The 24,217-nt window shown below is 40.6% G+C and overlaps 1 protein-coding gene across 1 annotated transcript in view; it reads left to right on the top strand.

Moving 5' to 3' along the window:
- The window catches only part of dennd2c (DENN/MADD domain containing 2C), a 28,944-nt gene extending 5,996 nt beyond the window's left edge, over window positions 1-22,948 (top strand). Inside the window, exons 3-19 of the mRNA XM_074642887.1 lie at window positions 509-633; window positions 3,327-3,409; window positions 3,591-3,749; window positions 6,017-6,095; window positions 6,386-6,430; window positions 8,621-8,811; window positions 9,216-9,325; window positions 10,745-10,814; window positions 11,457-11,534; window positions 11,920-12,060; window positions 13,834-13,982; window positions 15,423-15,600; window positions 16,529-16,570; window positions 18,626-18,734; window positions 19,656-19,898; window positions 21,859-21,945; window positions 22,026-22,948. Coding sequence (XP_074498988.1) covers window positions 509-633; window positions 3,327-3,409; window positions 3,591-3,749; window positions 6,017-6,095; window positions 6,386-6,430; window positions 8,621-8,811; window positions 9,216-9,325; window positions 10,745-10,814; window positions 11,457-11,534; window positions 11,920-12,060; window positions 13,834-13,982; window positions 15,423-15,600; window positions 16,529-16,570; window positions 18,626-18,734; window positions 19,656-19,898; window positions 21,859-21,945; window positions 22,026-22,057 — 1,921 coding nt within the window. The 3' untranslated portion in view covers window positions 22,058-22,948. The remainder of the gene's footprint in view (window positions 1-508; window positions 634-3,326; window positions 3,410-3,590; window positions 3,750-6,016; window positions 6,096-6,385; window positions 6,431-8,620; window positions 8,812-9,215; window positions 9,326-10,744; window positions 10,815-11,456; window positions 11,535-11,919; window positions 12,061-13,833; window positions 13,983-15,422; window positions 15,601-16,528; window positions 16,571-18,625; window positions 18,735-19,655; window positions 19,899-21,858; window positions 21,946-22,025) is intronic.
- The last annotated feature ends 1,269 nt before the right edge of the window (window positions 22,949-24,217 follow it).

Genomic DNA, 24,217 nt, shown 5'->3' with positions numbered 1-24,217 from the left:
ATGAAATCCCTCCATGTGGCTAGCTCTCCCATCACACTGAACCATGACTCATGCAACGGTCTCTGTTTCGACACTTGTGTGCATTACAAAAGCACCTAAAATCAAGTACATGTAAAAACAAAATGGAACCATATAAAACTTGCACTGAACTGCACTCGATGGTAAATCAGCTCTAACAGCTATATCTTCATTTTTTAAGTTTTCAGTAGAGGAAAGTTGTGACCTAATTTTTACTATGACAGCTGACATTGTCATGTTGCCAACTGCTATCTCTGTCTAATTCCTGTAAGTCTTTTTCCTTGTTTAACTTTTATGCTCAGTCATTTCCTTTTATGACAGTTTATCACACTCTCTCTGTCTAGCTGTGTTTGATATCAACATCAGGAATTTAGTGGTGGGACGCTGACTAAACATAAGACAATAGAGTGAACAGTAGTATGGTGGCTATCTTTAGGACAGCAGCCAGGCTCCTCTTTCTCACTGCCTTCCCTTTCTCTACCCGCCACAGGAAGTCCTTTGAGTACGAGGATGCGGCGCGGCTGACGGCGAAGCCAGGCACGCCGGGAGGCCAGGATAGACACTCAGCCCTTTACCATGCCTACTCTGACGACAATATCTACGAGGACATCGTTTGTAAGTGGAACTCCTTGTGTCATATAAACAGAGACATCGTGGAGCTGATAGTGAATGAACGTCTGGAGCTTTTGATCATTACACTGACTGTCTGGCTGTCATGTATTTTAAACCACTTAACTTAGCACTGTTTTTGTGTTTATAAAGAGACAAAGACAGGAAGTCATAAAGACCGTTGGGGGCCTGTCATTGGTTGAATTTACAGTTCCAACGCCCCGTTTAGAACTTCTTATATTACCATAACAGAGCCTGTTAAAGAGTGATGCTGGACAGGGACCAGTGAACTGATCAGGAAAAATCATTGAGAACATTTGGGAAAAATGCCTACAAAAGGCGCCTGTTTCCTCCTCCTGGTTTCCCACAGATCTTACAGTTTGTGGAATATTGTAGGTAGTAAAAAAACATTGCTTTTTAGACTTTTACATCAACTGTTGCAGTTAAGTAACCTCCAATGGTAGAAATTAGATACATGGTGGTACTGCAGTGAAGTGAAAAGTATCCAGAGGTGCAACGATTAGTTGGTCGACAGAAAATGAATGGGCAACTACCAAACTATTTTGATAATCAGTTAATTGTTTTAGTCATTTTTCAAGCAAAAATGCCCCAAAATATCTGGTTGCAGCTTCTCACATGTGCTTTTCTTTGTTATATCTGATATTAAAGTGAATATCTTTAGGGTTTGGACTATTGGTGGAATAAAACAAGTCATTTTAGTACATCACTTTGGTCGCTGCAAAATTATACATGGCGTCTTTTAAAGGGACTATTTGTAACTTTCAGAATTGCTTGTTAACAGCGACACCTGTGGTCGTTAAGTCAACGAAAGTCAGCGTCGGGCTCGCGCTTGCTCGCTCTTAATAGACATGAACGAGCATCGCTCAAAACAGTGAGGCGACACACGTCAGCTAAAAGCACAATATCACTCTATATTTCAGCTGCTTGGCAGTAATGTTAGCTGACCAGACGAAGGTCTCTCCATGAATCAATGCTGATCCTAGGGTTGGCTTTTCGAAGCAGGAAAAGCGGGTCGGTGCCGGGGCTGAAGCAGGAAGAGAAACGTTATCGCCTCCCGACTGCGCCCGCAGGGAGACACCGGCACCTGGTCAGAGACGATAACTTTACTCGCTTCGGAGCCCTGCCACTTCACAAAACACAGGAAACCTCTGTTGGTCTGGAGGAGCTGCAGCATTTATTTCTGCACAAACGTCCGCTCTACATTCACTAGATATTCTCAGAGCTAAACTAACTCTTCTGCAGTGTGGAGTGAGCGCGCGTTCACGTCTAGAGGTGGAGTGAGACAGCGAGAATGCGCGCGTTGTGATAGTGAAGGCAGGCAGGCAGGCAGAGGAGCGGGGACTTCAGCCACGCGCAAGCGCGCGGAGCGCCATATACGAGCGCGCATGTGTCCCGACCCGGTACATTTATATGCTTAAAAAGTTACAAACAGTCCCTTTAATATGTACATATTTTTTGGACATATATCGATTAATCAAGAAAATAATTAACTAATTGATAATTGATTGATACAGTGTTCCTATGCAGTATGGAAAAGTATGGAATTTCATTTGAGTAATTTCCAGGTCTGGATAAGTATGGAAAAAAGAAAAGAGAGTATGGAAAAACATTTCTCTTTCCAGACTATTGCCCTTATTCTGTTTCTAAAATATAACATTCATTAAAAAAAGATTATAAAAAGTATAAATATAAAAATATAATTGATAATACAAGCAGCAGAGTGTTTTTCATGGCATTTGGAGCAGCCAGTGCAGCTAAAATGTTCACTACTGTGTGAGAGAGAGCGGGCCAGAGCGAGCTTGAAGTCGTTGAAAGCGAGGCAAGAAGTAGTCTATGTTGTACGACAGAACGCACACTTCTACGCAGAGCTGCCTCTACATCTGTACGTCACAGCCAGGGCCGGCGCGTCCATTTAGGCAAACTAGGCAATTTCCGAAGGCGGCACTTTGGCGGCGAAATGTGGGTCAACTTTTCATTATGCGGAAAATAATAATAATAAAAAGTAACCAAAAACTGGAGGCAGACAGCACAGAGCTGAACGCTGCCTGGCCGACTGGGCCATCCAGCGGCCCCTCCTAATTTGGACTGATCCTCATTTTTGTTGAAATCTGATTGGCTCAGTCGTTTACATCGTGAACGGGATGAACTGTGGCTAGTGTTCCAGCTCACCTCAGCTTGCCTGGCCAGTCTTGTTTTGATTCAGTGCAGTGGCGACGTGCTTATACAAACTGAGGAGGTGTCATCCACTAGGAAGTGTCTTGAAGGTCTTCAGTATCATCAGATTCTCTTTATACCACAAAAACTCTATTAGTATAAAATTACTGCCAAAATGTTTTGGCTTGCACATAAAAGCCCTCTCCATCTCAAAACCCCGGGATGGATTTCTATTCCAATCTGTCCCTGTTGCTAATAGAGGGGTGGCACAATTGTTCTTCACCTTGAGCAGCATTGCCCAAAATGTGTAGGAACCCTTTTGATAGTGAAAATAATCGTTAGTCACAGCCCTTTCTGTATCCATATTCATTTAAGTAGCCATGTAAATGATTAGGAATTAACATTTCTAATAAGGTTATTTGCTTTTATATAAAGTATCTTATTGAAAGCATGCATAAGATGTGGTATGTGGTGAAACTTCTGTCAGCCTGTCTTATCTTTCCCATCACTCTGTCCTCCCCCAGGTGAAGTGACCAGAGATAACCCCTATGAGGATGTCAAGCGATCTCCCATGTGTCTCCCTATTGCAAGGCCTCGCCGCCCAAAGGTAATGGAGGATGTACCATTTATGCCTAATTTTCACGCTACAGCAGTATCTTTCATTAGCTGTTAATGGGTGTATCAAATGGGCCCTGCCTAATCTGAGATTGTAAGGGAGGAGATATTGTGGTTTGATACCATGTTATTACCTAAAACTGAGTTTTAACTCGACACTTCTTGTCTTCCAGCTGCCTCCTAAACCCCAAGCGTTGCAAGACTACGCTAGCAAAGTGGAAAGGAAGAGGTTCCAAACGACCACAGCATCTAAATCCACAAGTCTTGCCGATACTCCAAAACCAGCGACACCCCGGCGTGCAAGCACTCAAAAACTCCAGAGGACGCCTCAGGTAAATGATATGTGGAATATGTCTTTAGTTTGGTTGACCTAGATGTTTTGTTTTTTTATATTGCCCTACAAAACAAAGTATGTACTCTGTGGAATGGTGAATCACGTGTCACGTTGAGCAGAGCAGGAGCGGGCGTGACTTGTTGAGCAGGAAGGAGAGGACACTGAAAGAAAGAGATAGTGGTAGAGCGACGTATATGAATGCTTCAAGGGAATTTCGGACATAACATTTCATATTTAATTTGAAAATACGTCTCATGGCATTTGGAAGGGCGCGGACATGGGAGAGCTTTAACGATAAGGTACAGTAATAATAAGGTACAGTAATTAGACAGAGGTATTAACATGACCCACATTACGCTTGTTCCGTGCGTACCAGCAGATTTGACAAATGCCAATCAAGGTTATTGTCGGACGGCATTTTAACAAGATGTCTTCGTTGACGTGTTTCTTTTCCATGAAATAACTTTCAAATAACAACTAGTTTAGAGCTGGGGTTTTCAAAGACTGACACTGGGGGCCTCTCCTCAGGCCGTACTTTACTTGCTTATATGGCTGCAACTAACGATTATTTTCATTGTCGTTCAATATGTTGATTATTTTCTCGATTAATCCATGAGTTGTTTGGTCTATAAAATGTCAGTAAATGGTGAAAAATGTCGATCAGTGTTTCACAAAGCCCAAGATGACTTCCTCAAATTCCTTGTTTTGTCAACAACTTAAGATATTCAGTTTACTGTCATAGAGGAGGAAAGAAACCCGGAAATATTCACATTTAAGGAGCTGGAGTCAGAGAATTTAGACTTTTTTTTTCTTAAAAGAATTCTCAAACTGATTAATCGATTATCAAAATAGTTGGCGAATTAATTTGATTTAATGGATTAATCGTTGCAGCTTTACTTGCTTAATTTCGCTCAATTCCTGGATGCCTATGGGATCATGATTATGTTATTTGATCACATAGACACTCAACAATTGAACCAAGATAGTCTAATATTGTTGTTTGACATAACTTCAGACAACAGCAAATATATAAAAAAAGGTCTGTCCTTCGGCTTTTATTAGTTTCTAAATATTGGAAAAACAGTAAAATTTCCCAAAACTACTGTATCTCTGAACTGTCTCTTTAACCAAATCACTAGGGCTGTCAGTCGAATAAAATATTTAATCGCATGATTGTCCATAGTTAATCGTGATTAATCGCAAATTAATCTCGTTTTTTTTATCTGTTCAAAATGTACCTTAAAGGGAGATTTGTCAAGTATTGAATACTCTTATCAACATGGCAGAGGGCAAATGTGCTTGTTTTATGCAAATGTATGTATATATTTATTATTGGAAATCAATTGACAACACAAAACAATGACAGATATTGTCCAGAAACCCTCACAGGTACTGCATTTAGCATAAAAAATATGCTGAAATCATAACATGGCAAACTGCAGCCCAACAGGCAACAACAGCTGTCAGTGTGTCAGTGTGCTGACTTGACTATGACTTGCCCCAAACTGCATGTGATTATCATAAAGTGGGCATGTCTGTAAAGGGGAGACTCGTGGGTATCCATAGAACCCATTTACATTCACATATCTTGAGGTCAGAGGTCAAGGGATCCCTTTGAAACTTGCCATGCCAGTTTTTCCTCACCAAAATTTAAGTTTGGAGCGTTATTTAGCCTCCAACAGTGAGCCCGCTACAACCAAAATATCGCAGGTTGCGTTAATGCGTTAAAGAAATGACTGGTATTAAAACAAATTTACATTAACGCGTTATTATCACGTTAACTTTGACAGCCCTATACTGTCTTTGAAATCTTTTAGATCACATCTTTGAAAAATATGTTAAAACGATGAAAATGGGCACAGACATGATAACACCTCATTATGTATTTTTCTGCTCAACAATGGTACCATTATCTTAGTAGGGGCTTTTTACTTACTTTCCCTACACTGTCAAACAAGTTTGTCTCCTCAACTGGCAGTGTGTTGTGTGTCCTCTCAGAGATAAGCTTCAGCTTCCTGTTTGTGTGTTGAGGCTGTGTATCAATGCAGGGCCTTAGCTGACTAGAGTCCACTACCAAATACTCAACTGTGTTCTTGCAGGGCATCAACAGAAAAATGCAGGAATGTAAGGATCAAAAAATGCATTAAATCTATAATATAATTATGTACTTAGTGGCTGTTATACCATGATTCCCTGTAATCATGATTCTATAATGGCTGTGAAATTATGGGGCTGACAAGTACCTTTGTGTGTTTTCCTACACAGTACGTCAACAAGATTGAGACCATCTTTGACGACAAGCGAGGGAGGAAGAGAATAAAGAACCAGGGACTCTCACTGCGAGGTAAAACAAACACACACACACACACACACACACACACACACATAGACTGTCACAGAGGCCCAAATGTCACTCACATCAACACTTCAACAAGATTAAGTCGAGCCTCTCGGTGGAAATACCCAGCTTTTGATGGTACACACAAGACCAGCTGCAGCAGGCGAGGCCGCTGATTATGAAACAGAGGATGACTGTCTGCATCTGATTATGGCTTCTCTCAAGTCTTTTCCATTCCTCTACTTCTCCCTAATCTCTCTCTCTCTCTCTCTCTCTCCTCTAATTCATATCAACAGAGGAGACCAGTGGGACGGAGAGCGACGCCGAGGACAACACCACAGGTATCACCATAGAGTTAATATGTCTGTAATGTCCCTTTATGGTATATCTGGTTTTCAGGTTCAACTTTAGAACAGCTTACTATCTGTCAGTCAGTTTTTATTATCGACACTCCCGAAGTATAAACACATGACTGCATCGTTTGCATTACAGCATCTGCATTTTTTCTGTTTTATAGTCTTCAGCCATGCTAGCAGCTATCGTGAGGCTGTACTTGGGCACAAAGGGTGCTTTGGTCTAAATGCCAGCAACATACTTGTGTTTACTAGGAAATACTTGCCAGATTCACCATCTTTTAGCGTGTGAGCATGCTAATAAGCAATAAGTATATTACAGTACAGCTAGTTTGGAAGGTATTTGGTAACCAAAGTGTTGGACAGAATGAAACTTTGACCCGGTGATGGCTGTAGAGCAGGGGTTCTCCAAGCTTTTTCCCTCTGAGAGCTAATTTGATAATATAAAAGTGGCTGTGAGCAAGCCAGAGCACCAAATTGTACATCGCCAATAGCAGACATTTAACGTTTCAGCCACCGCATACATGGTCTCTATCACAATCCCGCCATAGGCGAAAGGCTTTTTGTGTTTGGTTAGGATGTGCATCACTAAACGAAGCCTCTGTTGCTGCGTTGGCCTTCTTCATCAGTTTGGTTAACAGAGACTGTTGTCTTTTAAGTGTCGTTTTCAGCTGCTTTACCTTCTCCGTTTGTAGAATGCTACCAGCCGGAAAGATTAGATCAAATTTAAACAGGTTTACTAAGTGGATCTGTGTTATCAAATTTGTGCACGTATTCTTTGAACCTTTAGCGAGCCACTCAGAAACGGGTAGTGAGCTACTTGTTTCTAGCGAGCTACTTGTTGGAGTTATTACATTACATTCTCTGGGAACATCTGTCTGTACCAGATTTTATTGTAAATCCATCTAATACATTGTGATGGCCCTTAGGCCTCAAGACCAATTCCCTGATCTGGGGAGTTGCTCAATAGGTGTGATGGCTTACACCTGGGTTGGTGTGACTGCTCAGCCATATACAGTATATGTGTGTCTGAGCAGTCGGTCTCTCTCCTCTCTAAGTTATTTGGTTTGGTTGGACTTTAGTTGGTTGTGTTGTTACACCTATACATGTTCACACATCCACACACTACACACATTACTGATGAACGGACTGGACGCTTAATTTAGCGTCCTTAAAGGTGCTAAATTTGATATTCACAGCATTAATATAGCAGGAAACAACTACTTACTATGTAAAGCTATAGAGGAGTAAGGTCTACCTGAGCAGATAATGAAGTCGCTCTCCCTTTTGTGTGTGTTGTAATCCGAGCTTCTCCTTGCTTTGTTGACATCGCCGGGCCGGCCGCACGTGTTTTCAGTGCATGTGAGCATGCCCCACTGGCTAGCTCATACAGCGGTTACAGTCCTGACCAATGGCGTTGTCGCAGAAGCATAGCACCCACCCTCCGGTTCCCCCTCAGGTTAACACTGTTATGTCTGTCAGCACTCTTGCCGTTGTTTGCACTGTTAGCACCGTTGGCTGCGAGCCGCCGACTTGTCATCGCCATGTTGAGAGCCGTTGAGAGGCAATAGAAATGCTCCCAATCCCATTTTTAGCACCATTAAACTCTTTACTTTAAAGAGTCATGTGTAGTCTCCATATTTTGTCCTTCCTTTGAGCCGGGTCGTGACACAATATTGTCAAGATTGTCAATTTGCTGGGTTCTGCCCAAGGTTTCTACCTGCTAAAGGGGAGTTTTCCTTGCCATTGTCGCATAACAATGCATGCTCATGGGTGATCTCTTGTTTGGTGTCTAAATTATAGAGTATGGTCTAGACCTGCTCTTTATGAAAAGTGTCTCGAAACAACTTCTGTTATGATTTGACGCCACATAAAAATAAATTGAAATTGAAATTGAAGATGTATTGGTCTGGACCAGAGTGGTCGACTGACCGACATTGCCGTTCTTTAAGCCAAGAGGCTTTAAAAATGTTGCTTTAACTTTGAGAAAATACTGCTGTAAGACACAGACTACCAGTTATCCAAGACAATTGTTTTGGAAACTGTGTAATCAGAGTTAACTTCCCCATTATACTGTAAATTGATATTTAAAATGCCTCAAATTGCCCCAGTGTGCTGGATGGGATGTGTCCCGGGACAAGCATTTACCATATCGTCTCATTGTGTGGTGTCCAACAGGCTCCAGGAGATCAGTTTACATCCAGTCTACACTGAAACGTCGGCCAGGCTACCGCACCCTGGAGAGAGACCTGATCCAGCTGCAGCAGCAGAAGCAGCAGCTTTTCCAGATCTTTGTGGTGGTGTCGCTGAGAAAAGGCTCCCTGGGAAATACCTACTCCCCTGAAATCACGCAGCAGTTCCCCAAACTGGTCAGAAGGACCTTTTAACATAACCCTTATCATAACCCTTCTTCTAGGCAAACGACAGAACTGTAATTTGATCACAGTGCTTTAACTGAATGGCATTCTGGGCTAATTTCATGTCCAAAATATAATCTTGTTTGGCAAAATGAAAGGAAGATGATTCCTATTTTAAGTGATGATGTTCATTTCGAGGGGAATTTCTCAGGTTTACAGTAGTCAAGAGATTTCCATATACATTTTCGAGACAAGTAAACCTTGAGTAATAAATTCTAAATATCTCATACTTAATTAAGATTAAATTATATTCTAATGCAATTAAATAACCACTGATGTCACCTGGGTCCCTCTGGAACCAGTTCAAGAAAGTGATTTGGAGAAGCACTGCTGTAACTGGAGTCCCTCTGTTTCAGTTTGAGAAGTCATCCCGGCTGTCCAAAGAGGCGGAGGATCAGCTGAGGGTCATTCCCAAGTTTTGCTTCCCGGACTCACACGACTGGAAGCCCTCTGCGCACATGCCAAGGTCAGCACATGCGCTACAGTAATATTGTTAATAGCATGCTAGATGTATACAGAAGTAACTGCATCCCAAAGGCTATGACAATGGTACAATGGTAACTACTGTATTCTTTTTTTCATCTTTCATCATTTCCATTATGTCAGTCTTTTCTTTTGTTTGTTATGGTACACACACCTTTCATGTGCTCTAATAAACGTTGTCTTAACTTTTCTTTCCTGTATAGTATTTAGCTAAGTTCTAACACCGTAATTATCAGTCGTATTATGTTTAATACCCCCCATTTCCTCTTTTCCTCTTCATAACCTCAGCTGTAACCCATAAATTGCAACTCAAATTCCCTAGAGGGATAATTAAAATTTCAACTGATCTAATTAAATCTCTGTTGAAGTGCTGAGGTGCAGTGGGCATTCTTTACTTTTTTTTTTACAACCGGATATGGTTTATTGTTGTAATGTGGGTTATGAGCTCATTTTCCACTGCCTCCCTGTCTTAAAAACACTCATCTGTTGTAGTGCAAAAAAAACAAAAGACACACTGTCCATTTACCTAGTTTCTAGACGCTCTGCCTTTATATCTCCATAGAGTTAAAGCGGCAGTAGGCAGAATATTTTTGGCATCATTGGGCAAAAAATCCATAATAACCTTGCAGCATATTGTAATTCAAGTGTTCTGAGAGACAACTAGACTTCTGCACCTCCTCATGGCTCTGTTTTCAGGCTTTAAAAAATCTCCTGTGACGGGAGACGTTGGCCAATCACAGGTCATTTCAGAGAGAGAGCGTTCCTATTGGCTGTTCATTCAACGTAGGCAGCTGTCAATCACTCACGAACTCCGATCAAACAGTCAAACTAGGCAGCGCTGATCAAATATTAATTAATATTCTGTTACTCTAATGCCTATTTCTCGCATAAAATGTTTTCAGAAACATCTTGTAGTGTACTGCTTAGCTGTAAAATGTTTGACCGTTTGATCTGAGTTTGTGAGTGATTGACAGTTGCTCAGATGGAAAGGCTCCAGCTCGACTCTGATTGGTTGTTTTCCTCCGGTCTGTGAAATCTTGCAAATGCCATTAGGAACACCAGAGGACTCAGAGGAACATGATTTTTTTCAGATTACCTGTCTCATGCACTACTGTCAGGATATAGTGACCGTTTTATAAAAATAACTTTTTTTAATTATATTTGCTCCAACTTGCCTACTGCAGCTTTAACAGTCCTGACATTAATCAACCACATTGTTTTGATGTCTGTTTCTTTGTTTTGCTTTTTTAATGAAGTAATTCCCTAAAGATATTTTTCAATCTCTTTATTTCAGCTTTTGTTCAAGGACGTTTGCACAATGATGTGTATATGTTTATTAGACAGTAATAAGTCAACTGAAGTCATTTGAATATCATCTCCTGTGTCTATGTCTTGTTCACAGTGAGACCTTCTCCTTCGTCCTGACCGGAGAGGACGGCAGCCGCTGGTTTTGTTACTGCCGTAAGATCTTGGTGAGTTTGGATGTGTCAACATTTGCATCTGAGTCATTGACTCGAGCACTTATGTGTTTGTGTGTGTGTGTGTGTGATGACATGGCAGCCCGCCACATGCTTACTCAACATCTCTGAGGAGATGTGAATCAGTATATGTGAATAACAGACCATAAACCACTTCTGAATCCATGACAGAGAGCAAGAAGAATTTCATCGTTTTCCCCTTTCTTTTGCCTCACCAGGAGAGCTGCTTTTAGGTCTTTTTAAGACACTTTTCAAAAGACACTTTTTAAGGTAGACATTATGTGGTGTATCTGCCTTTTCTATTTTGTTTGTGGTTGTCTTGTTAAGCTCTCTTTAACTGTGTTCTGATGTGTCTATTCTATCTTTAGTGTAGACAGTTAGACCAAAGATAACATGAGGAGTTTTATTGGTAGATAAGCTCACTGTACGATCATAAAAGTTTAGACTTTAGACTCCTTTTCTTCCAATCTACAAAGTTGAAAGTACTATTAAACACATCAAAAGGGAAAAATAAGCTCTTGATGAGAATCTGATTGTACTTTATATAGTTAAATGTTAATATTTGATGTTTTTTTTGGCATAGTTCTCTCTGTTGTTACCTGCTTTATGACATATGAAACTGTATTTGTCTTTAAGCCCATTGGAAAAGGAAAGAGGCTTCCTGAGGTGCACTGTATTGTCAGCAAACTGGGCTGTTTCAACCTCTTTGCAAAGGTGAGGCAACTATACAATGCATGTGCTCCCTTGTGTTTGCCGATAGACACCTTTGTAGGGAGATGAAAGGAGCTGGTTCAGCGGGAATCCTCTTGAAGTGTGTGAAAGCTGCTGCCCTGAAACTCCTTGTATGTATTAGGATGGAATGAGGCTACTCTAGAAAATAATCCTGATCAAATCCCTGGGTGTGTTTTTCAAAAAATAAATTGTATGCATGTAACTGTGTGTCCGTCACACCCATTTTCCAGTTGGCCGAGTGAAATTTACAAACAGCAAGTGTGAATCTGGCCAGGAGGAAAACTTTGGCTCTGTTCTATTGTTTAGACTTTAATCAAAAATTGTTCTTTCAGCACACAAAGTGATTCGTCTGTCTCTGTCTGTCCAGATTTTAGAGGAGGTGGAGAGGCGCAGGGAGATTTCCCCACCGCTGGTTAGCCCTTTTATGCGAAGCGTGATGGAGGCCCCTTTTCCAGCCCCCGGACGCACAGTCACAGTGAAGAGCTTCCTCCCGGGCTCCGGGAATGAGGTAACCCTGAAACCAAAAGAGGAAATGTTAATTAGTAGTTTTGTTCCTTCTAACCACGCCTTCCTGCACACTCAGACTGACTCAGAATGGGAGGTTATCTGAGTAAACAATGGGGATAGCTATTTTTCAGCTTTGAAGGGTTCATGTCGGGACAGCTATATATAATAACAGTCAACAATAATCAATTTAGTCATTACTGTTTCCACAACTCAGAGGAAATGCTGCAAAATCACTACTTTGTTCTCTTTCAGCAGTTAGGTGGCTCTTAAAGGGATAGTTTGGGTGTTTTGAAGTGGGGTTGTATGAGGTACTTATCCATAGTCAGTGTATTACCTCCAGTAGATGACAGTCGGCACGCCCCCAGCTTGGAGAACCAGACAGGAGTATCGACACTGGAGCAAAACAATGCAGTGCTGCGGACGGCAAAAAAACGTATTTTAGCCAAAAACGTCTACCAATCACTGCCTCGCGGCCCGCTTGGAAAGAACCAATCAGATGCCTCCCTGCCTCCCTGCCTCCCTGCCTCCCTGCTCGTACTCTACCCTTGGCTTGCACCAGCCTGAACTCAAAGTGTGTCGCCGCCGCACATTTACTGGAGAATGGAAGAGAAAACTCAGCCCTGCAGTAGCACTGCTGTGGTTACTTGTCATGAGGTAGCGTTGTTGAATTGAGGTCCTCTCTCCGCTCTGTGTCTGTGAAGTAGTTACGACGCGGCGGTGCTCGTGCATGTGTGTGTGTGGGGGGGCGTTTGTCTTGGAAGGAGCCCCGAGGGCTGGGGGGGTGCTTTAGACGGAGCTCCTGAGCCCATGCTACTTTCAAATGATGCTAGCTTTCCAACATCGTCGACCCTATCTTTAACATTATAAAACAAAATGTAACAAATAAATACATAGATATAAAGCAAAAAGAGGTAGAGCAGGTTGTCCACCAATCGGAAGGTCGGTGGTTCGATCCCCGGCTCCTCCGGTTCACATGTCGAAGTTTCCTTGAACAAGATACTTAACCCCAAATTGCTCCTGAAGGCTGTGCCATCGGTGTGTGAATGAGTATTTAGATTAGAACCTGATGGGCAGGTTGGCACCTTGCATAGCAGCCTCTTGCCATCAGTGTATGAATGTGTGTGTGTGAATGGGTGAATGCTGACATGTAGTGTAAAGAGCTTTGAGTGGTCGGAAGACTAGAAAAGCGCTACATAAACGCAAGTCCATTTACCAAATAATTGTTATATATTATTATTAAAATAATAAATCGTACACCAGCAACTTGGTAACAAATTGTTCAAAATGAACAGAAATTATAATTCAAGTGTAAACCTTTTTAATGCAGCAACAAATTGTTCAAAACTTAAACAGGAATTAAAATTCCAGTATATAATGTATGAAGTATACAAACATAGATCTGAATTGAGTAGATCTACCCCATTGTCACCGATACCCGATCCAGCTATTTGAGTTAGTGTCGGCCCGATATCCGATCCGGTATCGGTATCGGTGCATCCCTAGGTAATACACCGACTATGGATAAGTACCTCATACAACCCCGCTTCTAAACACCTGAACTATCTCTTTAAGAAGCCAACTTATGTTTCCACTTCTGTGATTCTAAACTCCATCCTCCACCTGGATGCATCTAAAGAGTCTGTTTCTGCTTAATGTACAGCTTTCAGGCACTCACCCAACAGTCAGAGTGGAACAGCTAATGTAAACAGCTACAAGTTCTACCACTGCATTTACACTTAGCCTGGCTCCATGTGCTCTTATTGCTTTACTTTAGGTCCTGACTTTGTGTCGACCAGTGGACTCCAGACTGGAGCACGTGGACTTTGACAGTCTGCTGGAGTGTCTCAGTGTCGGGAATCTCCTGCAGGTGTTTGCCTCCCTTCTGCTTGAGAGGAGGGTCATCTTCATCGCTGACAAACTCAGGTACTGCTGTGGTAACACAAAACACTACAGGGCCACTTAACTGTCGGTATATGTCTAAGGATGACATACAGTAGAAATTCAAAAATAATGACATCGGCAATTTGAAAATTCTCCCCTTCCCCCCTTGATGTGTCCTCCTTTTGTTTGCGCTACATTACATCACACAGGCACAGCGCCAATGTCATTTATGTACCTTGGCCTCAATGCTGAGCTTTGGCAGAGTCTCAACTGCAAGTCAAGTCAGGTTTATTTGTACAGCCGAGTACCACATGCAGTGTGTCAGTGGGCTCTCCAGAGCCACAACAATAACAGGTCCTGACCCATCCCAAGCCGGTTATTACTCAGCAGGACATTTCTCAGTTGAATAATAAACTTTAAATGTTTTTATTTATTGTATGACGTAAACTGTCATATATACATGCAAACGCAGGCTACAAGAAAAGAATGTACTGCAATTCCTTTTCGCATATCTGCCAACATACATAATGACACTGAAAACAAGCCAGTATCAACCTGCCAATATCAGCAATGGTAAACGCTGTGGTTAGATTGAGAATTATGTGAATGTTGTGATGGAGTCAGCAGCATGTTACGGTAGTTTCGGTGCTACAGAGTGATCTAAAACGGACTAAAAGGGTTATTAACAGGGCTGTCAACGTTGACGCGTTTTAACGCCACAAATTTTTTTAATGCATTAACGTAGCTTGCAACTTGTGAAGATACTGGTATCATATGAAACTAAAAAATGTAAGGAATCCATTGGTACCAACCATGTCATACTAGCTTGTTGCGAAGGAGGTTAAATAACGCCCCAAACCTACGCCAAATTTTGTCGAGGAAAAACTGGCATGGCCATTTTCAAAGGGGTCCCTTGACCTCTGACCTGAAAAATGTGTAATTCATTTGTGATTAATCAGGATTAATTATGGACAATCATGTGATTAATCGTGATTAAATATTTTAACCGATTGACAGCCTCTAGTTATTAGAAATATAATTATCTAGCCGTTGATTGGATTTATTAACATCTATTAAATGTAGATGATGATGATGATGTTTAAAGTTATAAAAAAATGGATTCAGAGTTGCTGTATATTAATTATAATTATAATAATAATAATAATAATTATAATATTATTAGTATAATAACAGCAGTATCTACAGGGACAAGGAGTGTTATCTAGAACTAGTAGTAGTAGTAGCTACCGCACTAAGAGTATTAGCATACATCAGTTGCATTTTGGGAGAACTCTTTGATACACAAGTACTGCTGAAAGCTCTTACAGTTGGTAACTTTGAAAATGTGCTGGTAAAGACTTGTATTAGTGTGCCCACGCTACATTCAAGGAGCTATGATTGATGTCTCTGTGTCATATGATCTGCGTGAGAACTGAATAGTGTTTTTGTGTTGTAATCTTTTCTCTCTGCTGTTCACCGCAGTGTGTTGTCTCGGTGTAGCCATGCAGTGCTGGCGCTGCTGTACCCCTTCACCTGGCAGCATACCTTTATACCTGTGCTACCGGCCAGCATGCTGGACATCAGCTGCTCCCCCACCCCATTCCTCATTGGGGTGCTGTCACCGTGCCTGCCACCGCTGCTGGAACTGCCCATCGAGGAGGTCGGTCAGAGTTCTGTTAAAATGTTTTCAAAGCATTGTCCAATTTGCCGTTTAAATAGACCGGTCAGTCTGTATAGAGGTTTTACTGCCATCTTTTGGCTGTACACTCTGTGGCCACTTTATTAGGTACGCCTGTACAATCTAATACAATCCATCCATTATTAACAGCCCTGCCATAACATGGCAAGAAACTCATTGGTCAGAAATGTGTGAATTCAATTTATTATTGAGGTCATAGTTTAAGTAATGATATGATATGATAATGATAACTAATGATTATTTTCATTGTCGATTAATGTTTTGATTATTTTTTCGATTCATCGATGAGTTTTTTGGTCTTAAAAGATGACATCCTCAAATGTCTTTTTTTGTCCACAACTCAAAGATATTTAGTTTACTGTCATAGAGGAGTAAAGAAACCAGAAAATATTCACATTTAAAAAGCTGGAATCAGAGAATTTCTTTCTTAAAAATTACTCAAACCAATTATCAAAATAGCTGGCGATTAATTAGTTGACTCTAATTGATTAATCGTTTCAGCTCTATATTACAAAGGCCTCTGAATATAATGCAGTCCAATAAAATGCCCCCACTAACTATGTCATCAATGCTAACGTGCTATGACGGTGTCAATAAAAAGAACATTAGAAGCATCATAAAAGCAGAATTAATAGCAGAACGGTTGTACTGGATTGCATTAGATTGTACAGGTGTACCTAATAAAGTGGCCACTGAGTGTATATTTACTGCATAATGTGAATGAATCAGAACAGAACCAGTGAGGGCTCCACAGTAGCTTCCTCTGCGTGTGAATAGTAGTGGAGAAACACCCTCAGGAGACTGTTGCTCAGGCTCACCCCACCTTGTTGCGAAACCGTGAACTCTTGCAGTGTCTAACTGTCATTCTCTCTTCTCGCTGTCTTCCCAGGTGCTCATAGTGGATCTGTGTGCAGACAAGTTTGTCGTTCAGGTGTGTACACATAGCAGCTTATAAAGGGAGTGATAGGTGTGGTCCCAGTGGGGAAAGATGGCTTTGCCTACACTTGTCCCTTGTTTACATGCAGAATGTTTTAAGGGTGACAGATAGAAAATTCTGTCACACCCACAAGCGCTGCGGAGATGAAACTATATAGGATGCAAGCCCAGACCGCAATCCATGTCATGACGCGAACATGAAGGCGGTTTTGCAGCAGATTCAGAGCTGCAGATCTGTCAGTCTATTCAATTTATGGACGAGTGTGTAGGATTCAGTGGCATCTAGTGGTGAGGTTGCAGATTGAATACCCCTCCGCTCACCCCTCCCTTCCTAAACATTTTGGAGAACTACAGTGGCCTTCAGGTAATGTAAAAAGCCAGTGTTTGGTTTGTCCAAACTTACTGTAGAAACGTGGCGGTGCAACATGGCAGACTCCGTGAAGAGGATCCGCTCCCTACATAGATATGAAGGGCTCATTCTACACTAACAAAAACACAAGGATACTTATTTTGAGGTTATTATACACTAAAGAAAACATAGTTATGAATATTATATTACCTTTCTGCTAATAGATCCCCCGAAATACAACACACTGCTCCTTTAATGACAAATGTGTTTTTTTTGTTTGGTTGTGTTTATATTAGGGCTGTCAATCGATTAAAATAGTTAATCACAATTAATCGCAAATTAATCGCACATTTATCTGTTAAAAATGTTCCTTAAAGGGAGATTTGTCAAGTATTTAATACTCTTATCAACAATACTCTAATATGATTGCTTTATGCAAATATAGGTATATATTTATTACTGGAAATCAATTAACAACACAAAACAATGACAAATGTCATCCAGAAACCCTCACAGGTACTACATTTAGCATAAAAAATATGCTCAAATCATAACATGGCAAACTGCAGCCCAACAGGCAACAACAGCTGTCAGTGTGTCAGTGTGCTGACTTGACTATGACTTGCCCCAAACTGCATGTGATTATCATAAAGTGGGCATGTTTGTAAAAGGGGAGACTCGTGGGTACCCAGAGAACCCATTTTCATTCACATATCTGGAGGTCAGATGTCAAGGGACCCCTTTGAAAATGGCCATGCCAGGTTTTCCTCTCCAAAATTTAGTGTAAGTTTGGAGCGTTATTTAGACTCCTGCCCAACAAGCTAGTATGACATGGTTGGTACCAATGGATTCCTTAGGTTTTTATAGTTTCATATGATGCCAGTATTTTCACTCTAGCTTTAAAATTGATTCCGCTACAACCTAAAAGTCACAAGTTGCGTTAATGTATTAAAGAAATTAGTGGCTTTAAAATGAATTTGCGTTTGCGCATTATTATCATGTTAACTTTGACAGCCCTAATTTATATTTATGTCTGTCTTAATTTGACTGGGTTCTTATTTGACATTTGATTTGTTCAGGCACAGTCTCTTTCTCTCTTAACAAGCTAATGGGACACGCAGCGATTGACTTGCCACCCACTCCAACATTAGCTGTCTGATATACAGAACTCTAATTTCAATATTGCTGGTAGCTTCCCTCCTCAGCATTTTACATAAATCACATCATTGTTTAAATAAAAGTGCTAGAGATGATTTGACTTACACAGTGTAGTCTGTATGGTATTTAGACGGCCTCACGCTATCTGTTCTTTTGGCTCGTGGCACATTGGATTTAAAATGGGTCATTGTCCAAATAACAGATTGCCTTTAGTGTTGAACAGCATTAGCTTTTTGTTTTTTGTACAGCAGATTTAAAATCCATCTTCATGCACCACAGCAAAAAACCTAATTCCGAAATGAAAATGTACCGCTGTTAGTTCATCAGAACAGATTGGCCAAACGTGACCAATACATGGGAAATCAGCACTTTTAGTCAGTCAGAAGTACGTACGGTATTTATGATCCAGTCCACGGGTGAGGCAATGATTCCCACTGAGACCAAAATGTATGTTGTGACAGTGTGCGAGACAGTTTAGATGTACAGTATGTTTGTAAATGGCATCATGTGACTGCTGTTGACCTTTGCTATGATGTGTGACAGCTGGGCGATGAAGACTGCATCCTGCCCAGTAAACTGCAGGCAGCACTGCAGCAGATCCTGGAGGACAGGGAAGATATCCTGAGACAGGGGGACGGAGACAGCTGTGGAGGTTGGTATAAACTCATAGACTGTATATAACAAGTGGACGTAGTCACCGTGACGTCAACCATTGGTTTGTGGACTGCTGTTTTGAAGCTTTGAGTTCGGCATTTTGGCCCTCACCATCTTGTGACACGAGAGGGTGGAGCTAAATACCACCGAACGCTGAATAAGACATTTTTAGGCGACCAAAAAGGTTGTAAATAACTTTCATGAACTCCAAACACACAGTGAAAGGGTTTAAAGTTCTAAGACAAAAACAACTCCCATATCAGACAACACCATGGTAGCGACCTGTCAATCACAAGGTAGCCACGCCCCAAAGCATCCCCTGCTTTATGGTCTATCTGACTCTAAATGGGACCATAATTCACTAAATGAACATCATGCTGTATTGAAGAAGACTTGAAACTAGCGATTGAGACCATAAACTCATGTTTACAATGTTTACTGAGGAAATAAATCAAGTGAGAAGTAGGCTCATTTTCTCATAGACTTCTACACAATCAGACTTCTTTTTGCAACCAGAGGAGTCGCCCCCTGCTGGCTATTAGAAAGAATGCAAGTTTAAGGCACTTCTGCAGTGGCTTCACTTCTCAGACCCGGAGGTAGCCCACTGGTGTAAACAGATATTACATGTTCCAAACTGGGCAGTTGAAACTGATGTTCAATGATGACCCGTTTAGGTCGTTTACTAGATTACAATTTGCAATACATCCATTTGTGCACCACAATAGAGACCTTTCAATATGAAGTCGTAAAGTAAGCAAAAGCCTTTAACCTGTCTCAGAATTTGTAGTAAGTCTGTTTTATTGTTTTATTAAACAAATGTATCGGTCAGATAATCTTATTGCAAAACAACAGTACAATTCATCTGTTCTGGAGTCTGTCATCAACCCTTTTGTCTTCATCCTAAATGTGTCCCGTCTAGGTCAGCAGGCTGACCTGAGCTCTCTGGTGTCGGAGGGTTTTGTGCGGTTCTTCGTGGAGCTGGTGGGCCACTATCCCCTCCACATGGTCGAGTCCTCCAACGGAAGCAGGGAGGTCCAGCGCGAAAGCTTTCGCAAATCTCACCCCTCCCGTGGAGTCCGCCAGTTCCTGCAGCTCTTCATGGACACTCAGATGTTTGCCGGCTTCATTCAGGACAAAGAGCTGCGCAGCGGAGGTGTAAGAGGTAAGTGTGTTGATGTAGCAGTGCCAATAGTCAAGAGGGTTGATTCTTTTCTCTCTTTTTTTTTTTAAAGCATTGAGAAAACTTTTTTTCTTACATGACTTTATGAAACAGCAAATTATTAGGTGCACTGATAGAGTTCTTAAAAGACGAAACAAAACTTAGAGATGCAATTTCTTCACACTCAGTTCTGACAGAGGAACTACTTTTCATCGTAAGAAAATTAATAGGAAGAAAAATAAATATTCAAGTCAATACAATCCTCATATTGCTAGTCATTGCTAGTTTCAGACTGAGGCAGTTGTAATTTTCACGCCCAGCGCCCACGTAGTGCAAGTAGCAAATGTACTCGCGCCTATCTGTGTGCCTCATGGAAATGAGGTGTGTTCTGGTGCTTCGTTGTCGCATTGCTATTTTAAGGCATGCAGAAAGCGATTGTGCCATTGACCAAGAAAAACCTGTTCTGGTGCAGTATTTTCCTGCAATTTAAAGGCGCATTATTCAGATGGTAAGATGCGTCTCAACACGCAAACACTCTGCTTGTTACACACACAGTGACACACAGCAGCGCTCCTCCTCCTCAGTTAAACCACAGTGTCAACTCAAGAACTATGTTTTTATTTATGTTACGAAAAACACAAAATTCAGGCTGCAGGTGACAATTCAGAATATAATGGAATACAATGAAGTAAGGCTCTCAGGCTTTCTGTGTTGCTCAACCTCAGCGCTCCTGACCTCTCCTGACCAGAGAGGTCACGGTGCAAACCCGCCTCTGTGACGTCCTCTCATCGTGTGAGTGTAGACGTAGGCGACTTCAAAGTTTGCGGGCCCTCTCCACCTAAACGGCGCTGTTTTGAGGCTGATGGATCCGCGCGTTACGCACCGCCTCTCCGGCAGCGCCCAGCTGAAAACCCGTGCGTAAAGCATCACCGGAGGATTACGCTCAGCTTGTCCGAGCCCCTCGTGGGTTGCATTGGAAAGAAATGCCGTTTTCATGTTTATCATATTTAGCCTAGTGCTCATTATCATATAATGAATTAGATAGGCTATCGGTGCATTTGGTCATATTCCGTCAAATGGAGTTGTTGATGAGACAGAGGATTGGGAGACAGCGGAGGCAGAGGTTCCACTTTTCATCATACTACATCCTATTTTCATTGCCAACGACTGCTTTGCTCTAATTGTTGTGCAATTGATAAATAAGGAAACTTGAACTTTAAACTTGATCCGTTTCCTCAGCAGAAAACGTCTCGCTTCTCCAATTTGCCGAATTCGCCTTTTAACCAGCCATGCGCCTGTTGCAGGCACACTTGGCTTTTAAAGGGAATGGGAGATGACACTCTGATTGGTTTAATTCCTGTCACGCCCAAAACACACCTATGATTAATTACTAAATCCAGCCCCTTTTCCGTTTTACTTTGCGCCCAGATTATGCAGCGCTTAACTAGCAAAAGTGTAGTTGGACACGCCCTGAATACACTTGCATCATGCACTTCAGACCATGCGCTATAGATGGTTAAAATAGGGCCCTAGATGTCATTGCTGCCTAAGATGTCCCTACCTTTTAATGTTCCCATAATGCTGTGCAAACAAAGTTTATCCACATACAACAAAAGACAAGAGTAATAAAAAACTAAATTAGCCACTTCCATCTTGACTTGTAATCTATCTGCTTGTGAAATCAGTTTGAAGAGTAGCGTGGATGCACCCTGTGAAGGAAATGTCATCCTAAAAAGATTTCACATTAAAGTTGGAGTAAAGAAGTCAGATGTTTCCATAAAATAAGTTGTTAAATGACTCAATGGGAGGTCACATGTCGGGTTTTGTATGATTGAATTAAACACAAATACCAGAACAATGAAACATTTGAAGAGAATATGAAACTTTGTTCCTTTTTAAGATTGAATATGTGATTCTGTACTGGCTCTGTCTCGGTGGCTCAACATTTCCAACTTCCTCCCAGGTCTCTTTGAGCTCAGAGTGGCCGAGTATCTGGATTCGTACCCTGAGCCGGAGCCAAGCGGTGTGAACAAATTTCTTAAAGGACTGGGTAAGTGTTGCTCTTTCACCAAATGTTCACTTTCAAAGGTTAATCTTCAACAGCTAAATATTTTTCTCTTTTTTTTTTAGGAAACAAGATGAAACTCCTACAAATAAAATGAAACCAGACAAACACACCGTGGCTTTTTAAATGAAAGACTTTGTAATTACAAACAGAACTCTTGTTGCTGCTGGACCGGAGGAAATGAACGTGGATGAGAGTCTTGTGTCTTAGATGTGAATGAGACGTTTAGGTATGAGAGGACGGGATTCATTGTACACGTCGTACATTCCTTGTACAGTATGCATGTCTGAGAGCAGTGCACTTTTTTATTGGATGAAAACTGGAAAGGCTTTTTCTTTTCTAGCATTGTTTTATGAAACCTTGAGGACGAGGCGTTGTGTCTTTGGAAAACTACAAAAAAAAACATTCCAGCTACTTCACCTCAGTTATCACCCTGAACATGTGAGGTTGTAACTATGTTCTCTTTGACTGGAAACATGTTTACTTGCAACACGTTTTTTCCACATAGATTGAGCTCTACTACACAATGTGTGCATTACATACAGTAAATGTAAAATTTACTGTTGTAAGTACTTTACAACTGAAAATAATCTGTATGGTTCCAACCTGATGCATGTTTTTATACATTTTAATGTAAAACTCCATTACCCATGTTGCATTCCTGTAAGCACAAACTGTACACAAACCATTTGTTTACTGCGTTTCCATTTGTTCGCATTTCAGATCGAGTAGGTTTATTAACTGTGATCAGAACATTTCAAAGTGTTAAGACTCCGGGTTAAAACCTCATCAATCAAAGTGAGTATTTACATTTTGAGGAAATTAGGTCTGTTCTTCTGTCTTTCTCCTTGTTAACTGGAGTTGTAAATATATATATATATTTTAGATTTTGCACATTGTTGAGAACCAGTGTACAGTATTTGGAATATTTTTGTATTAAAGCATGATGTGTCCTATAAATAAATGGGTTCCCAAGGACTGCATTTAATGAGTGACTATGCTACTTCTAATGCAAATACCTTGAAAACTGGGGTGTACAGTAAACCATAACTAGAAAAACACTCAAGATTAAACCTGCAGTAGGCAGAATGTTTTTGGCTTTATTGGGAAAAAATTCCATAATAACCTAACATTGTTAAGATGGGTGTGATTGTGAGCGTTAATGTGAGCGTGAATGATTGTCTGGCGAAGTTAGCACATTATATTGTCTTCTGCTGCCTGTTCTTTCATTACAAAGAAGGCAGATATCTGTTTTCTCTATTTGCAGCCTTTTTTCCCCAAATGCTGCGTGTGTCGTCAATACTCAAATACTTTTAGAGATATATCAAAACTAAAAGTTTAACTCAAGATTTCAAAATAAATGTATCTCCTCTTACCATGATTAAACTAGACCCACCAAGCTTTTTTCGACATACTATACTATGACGTTTTTATGACTTTAACATACTGAACTATGACTTTTTATGACTTTTTTCAACATAATATACTATGACTTTTTTCGACATGCTATACTATGATATTTGTATGACTTTCTTTAACATACTGTACTATGATATTTTTAGGACTTTTTTCGAAATATATTAATACATTTTTATGGCTTTCTCCGACATACTATACTAATACATTTTTAAGATTTTTTTTTTTACATACTATACTATGACTTTTGTCGACACACTATACAATGACTTATGGCTTTTTTCGACATACTATACTAATACATTTTTATAATTGGGACAGGGGTGTAGTTTCACCTATTTTTACCTGTTCACTTGGACCGCGGAAGTTCGACAAAGAGGGTGAGATAGGTTTGGATATTTTCTGTTGACCGTCACATTACGTTTAGTTATTCCAGTTAGCCTTATTGTTTGTAATTCCTTTCATTTAATAAACAGTAAAACACATCTGGACTTTTAGGAACGAGTCACACAGTTAAGAGCCTACTTCAGCCTCTTAGCGGCTACAAGCGCATTCTGTTAAACAATATATTATGTCCACTAACAGTATATATGGAGGATTAAATATGACAGAATTAATGAAATGAATAAATCAATCAATGCTGAAAAAAAAGTATGTACATAAATATAAAATTAATAATATAATAAATAAATTAAAGCTAAAATAAATAAATCAATACATAATAAAGAAAACTTCCTTTCTTGTAATGTTATTTTTGTTTAAAAGAATTATGATTAAAGCAATTAACGGCGATGAAATAAATGCCAATAATAGATTTTAATAAATTTGCAGGGACACGGAT

This window comes from Sebastes fasciatus, chromosome 8, assembly GCF_043250625.1.
Source record: "Sebastes fasciatus isolate fSebFas1 chromosome 8, fSebFas1.pri, whole genome shotgun sequence".
NCBI classification, from domain to species: domain Eukaryota; kingdom Metazoa; phylum Chordata; class Actinopteri; order Perciformes; family Sebastidae; genus Sebastes; species Sebastes fasciatus.
The sequence above is the reverse complement of the archived record's forward strand: the minus strand, read 5'-3'. Positions and strand labels throughout refer to the sequence as shown.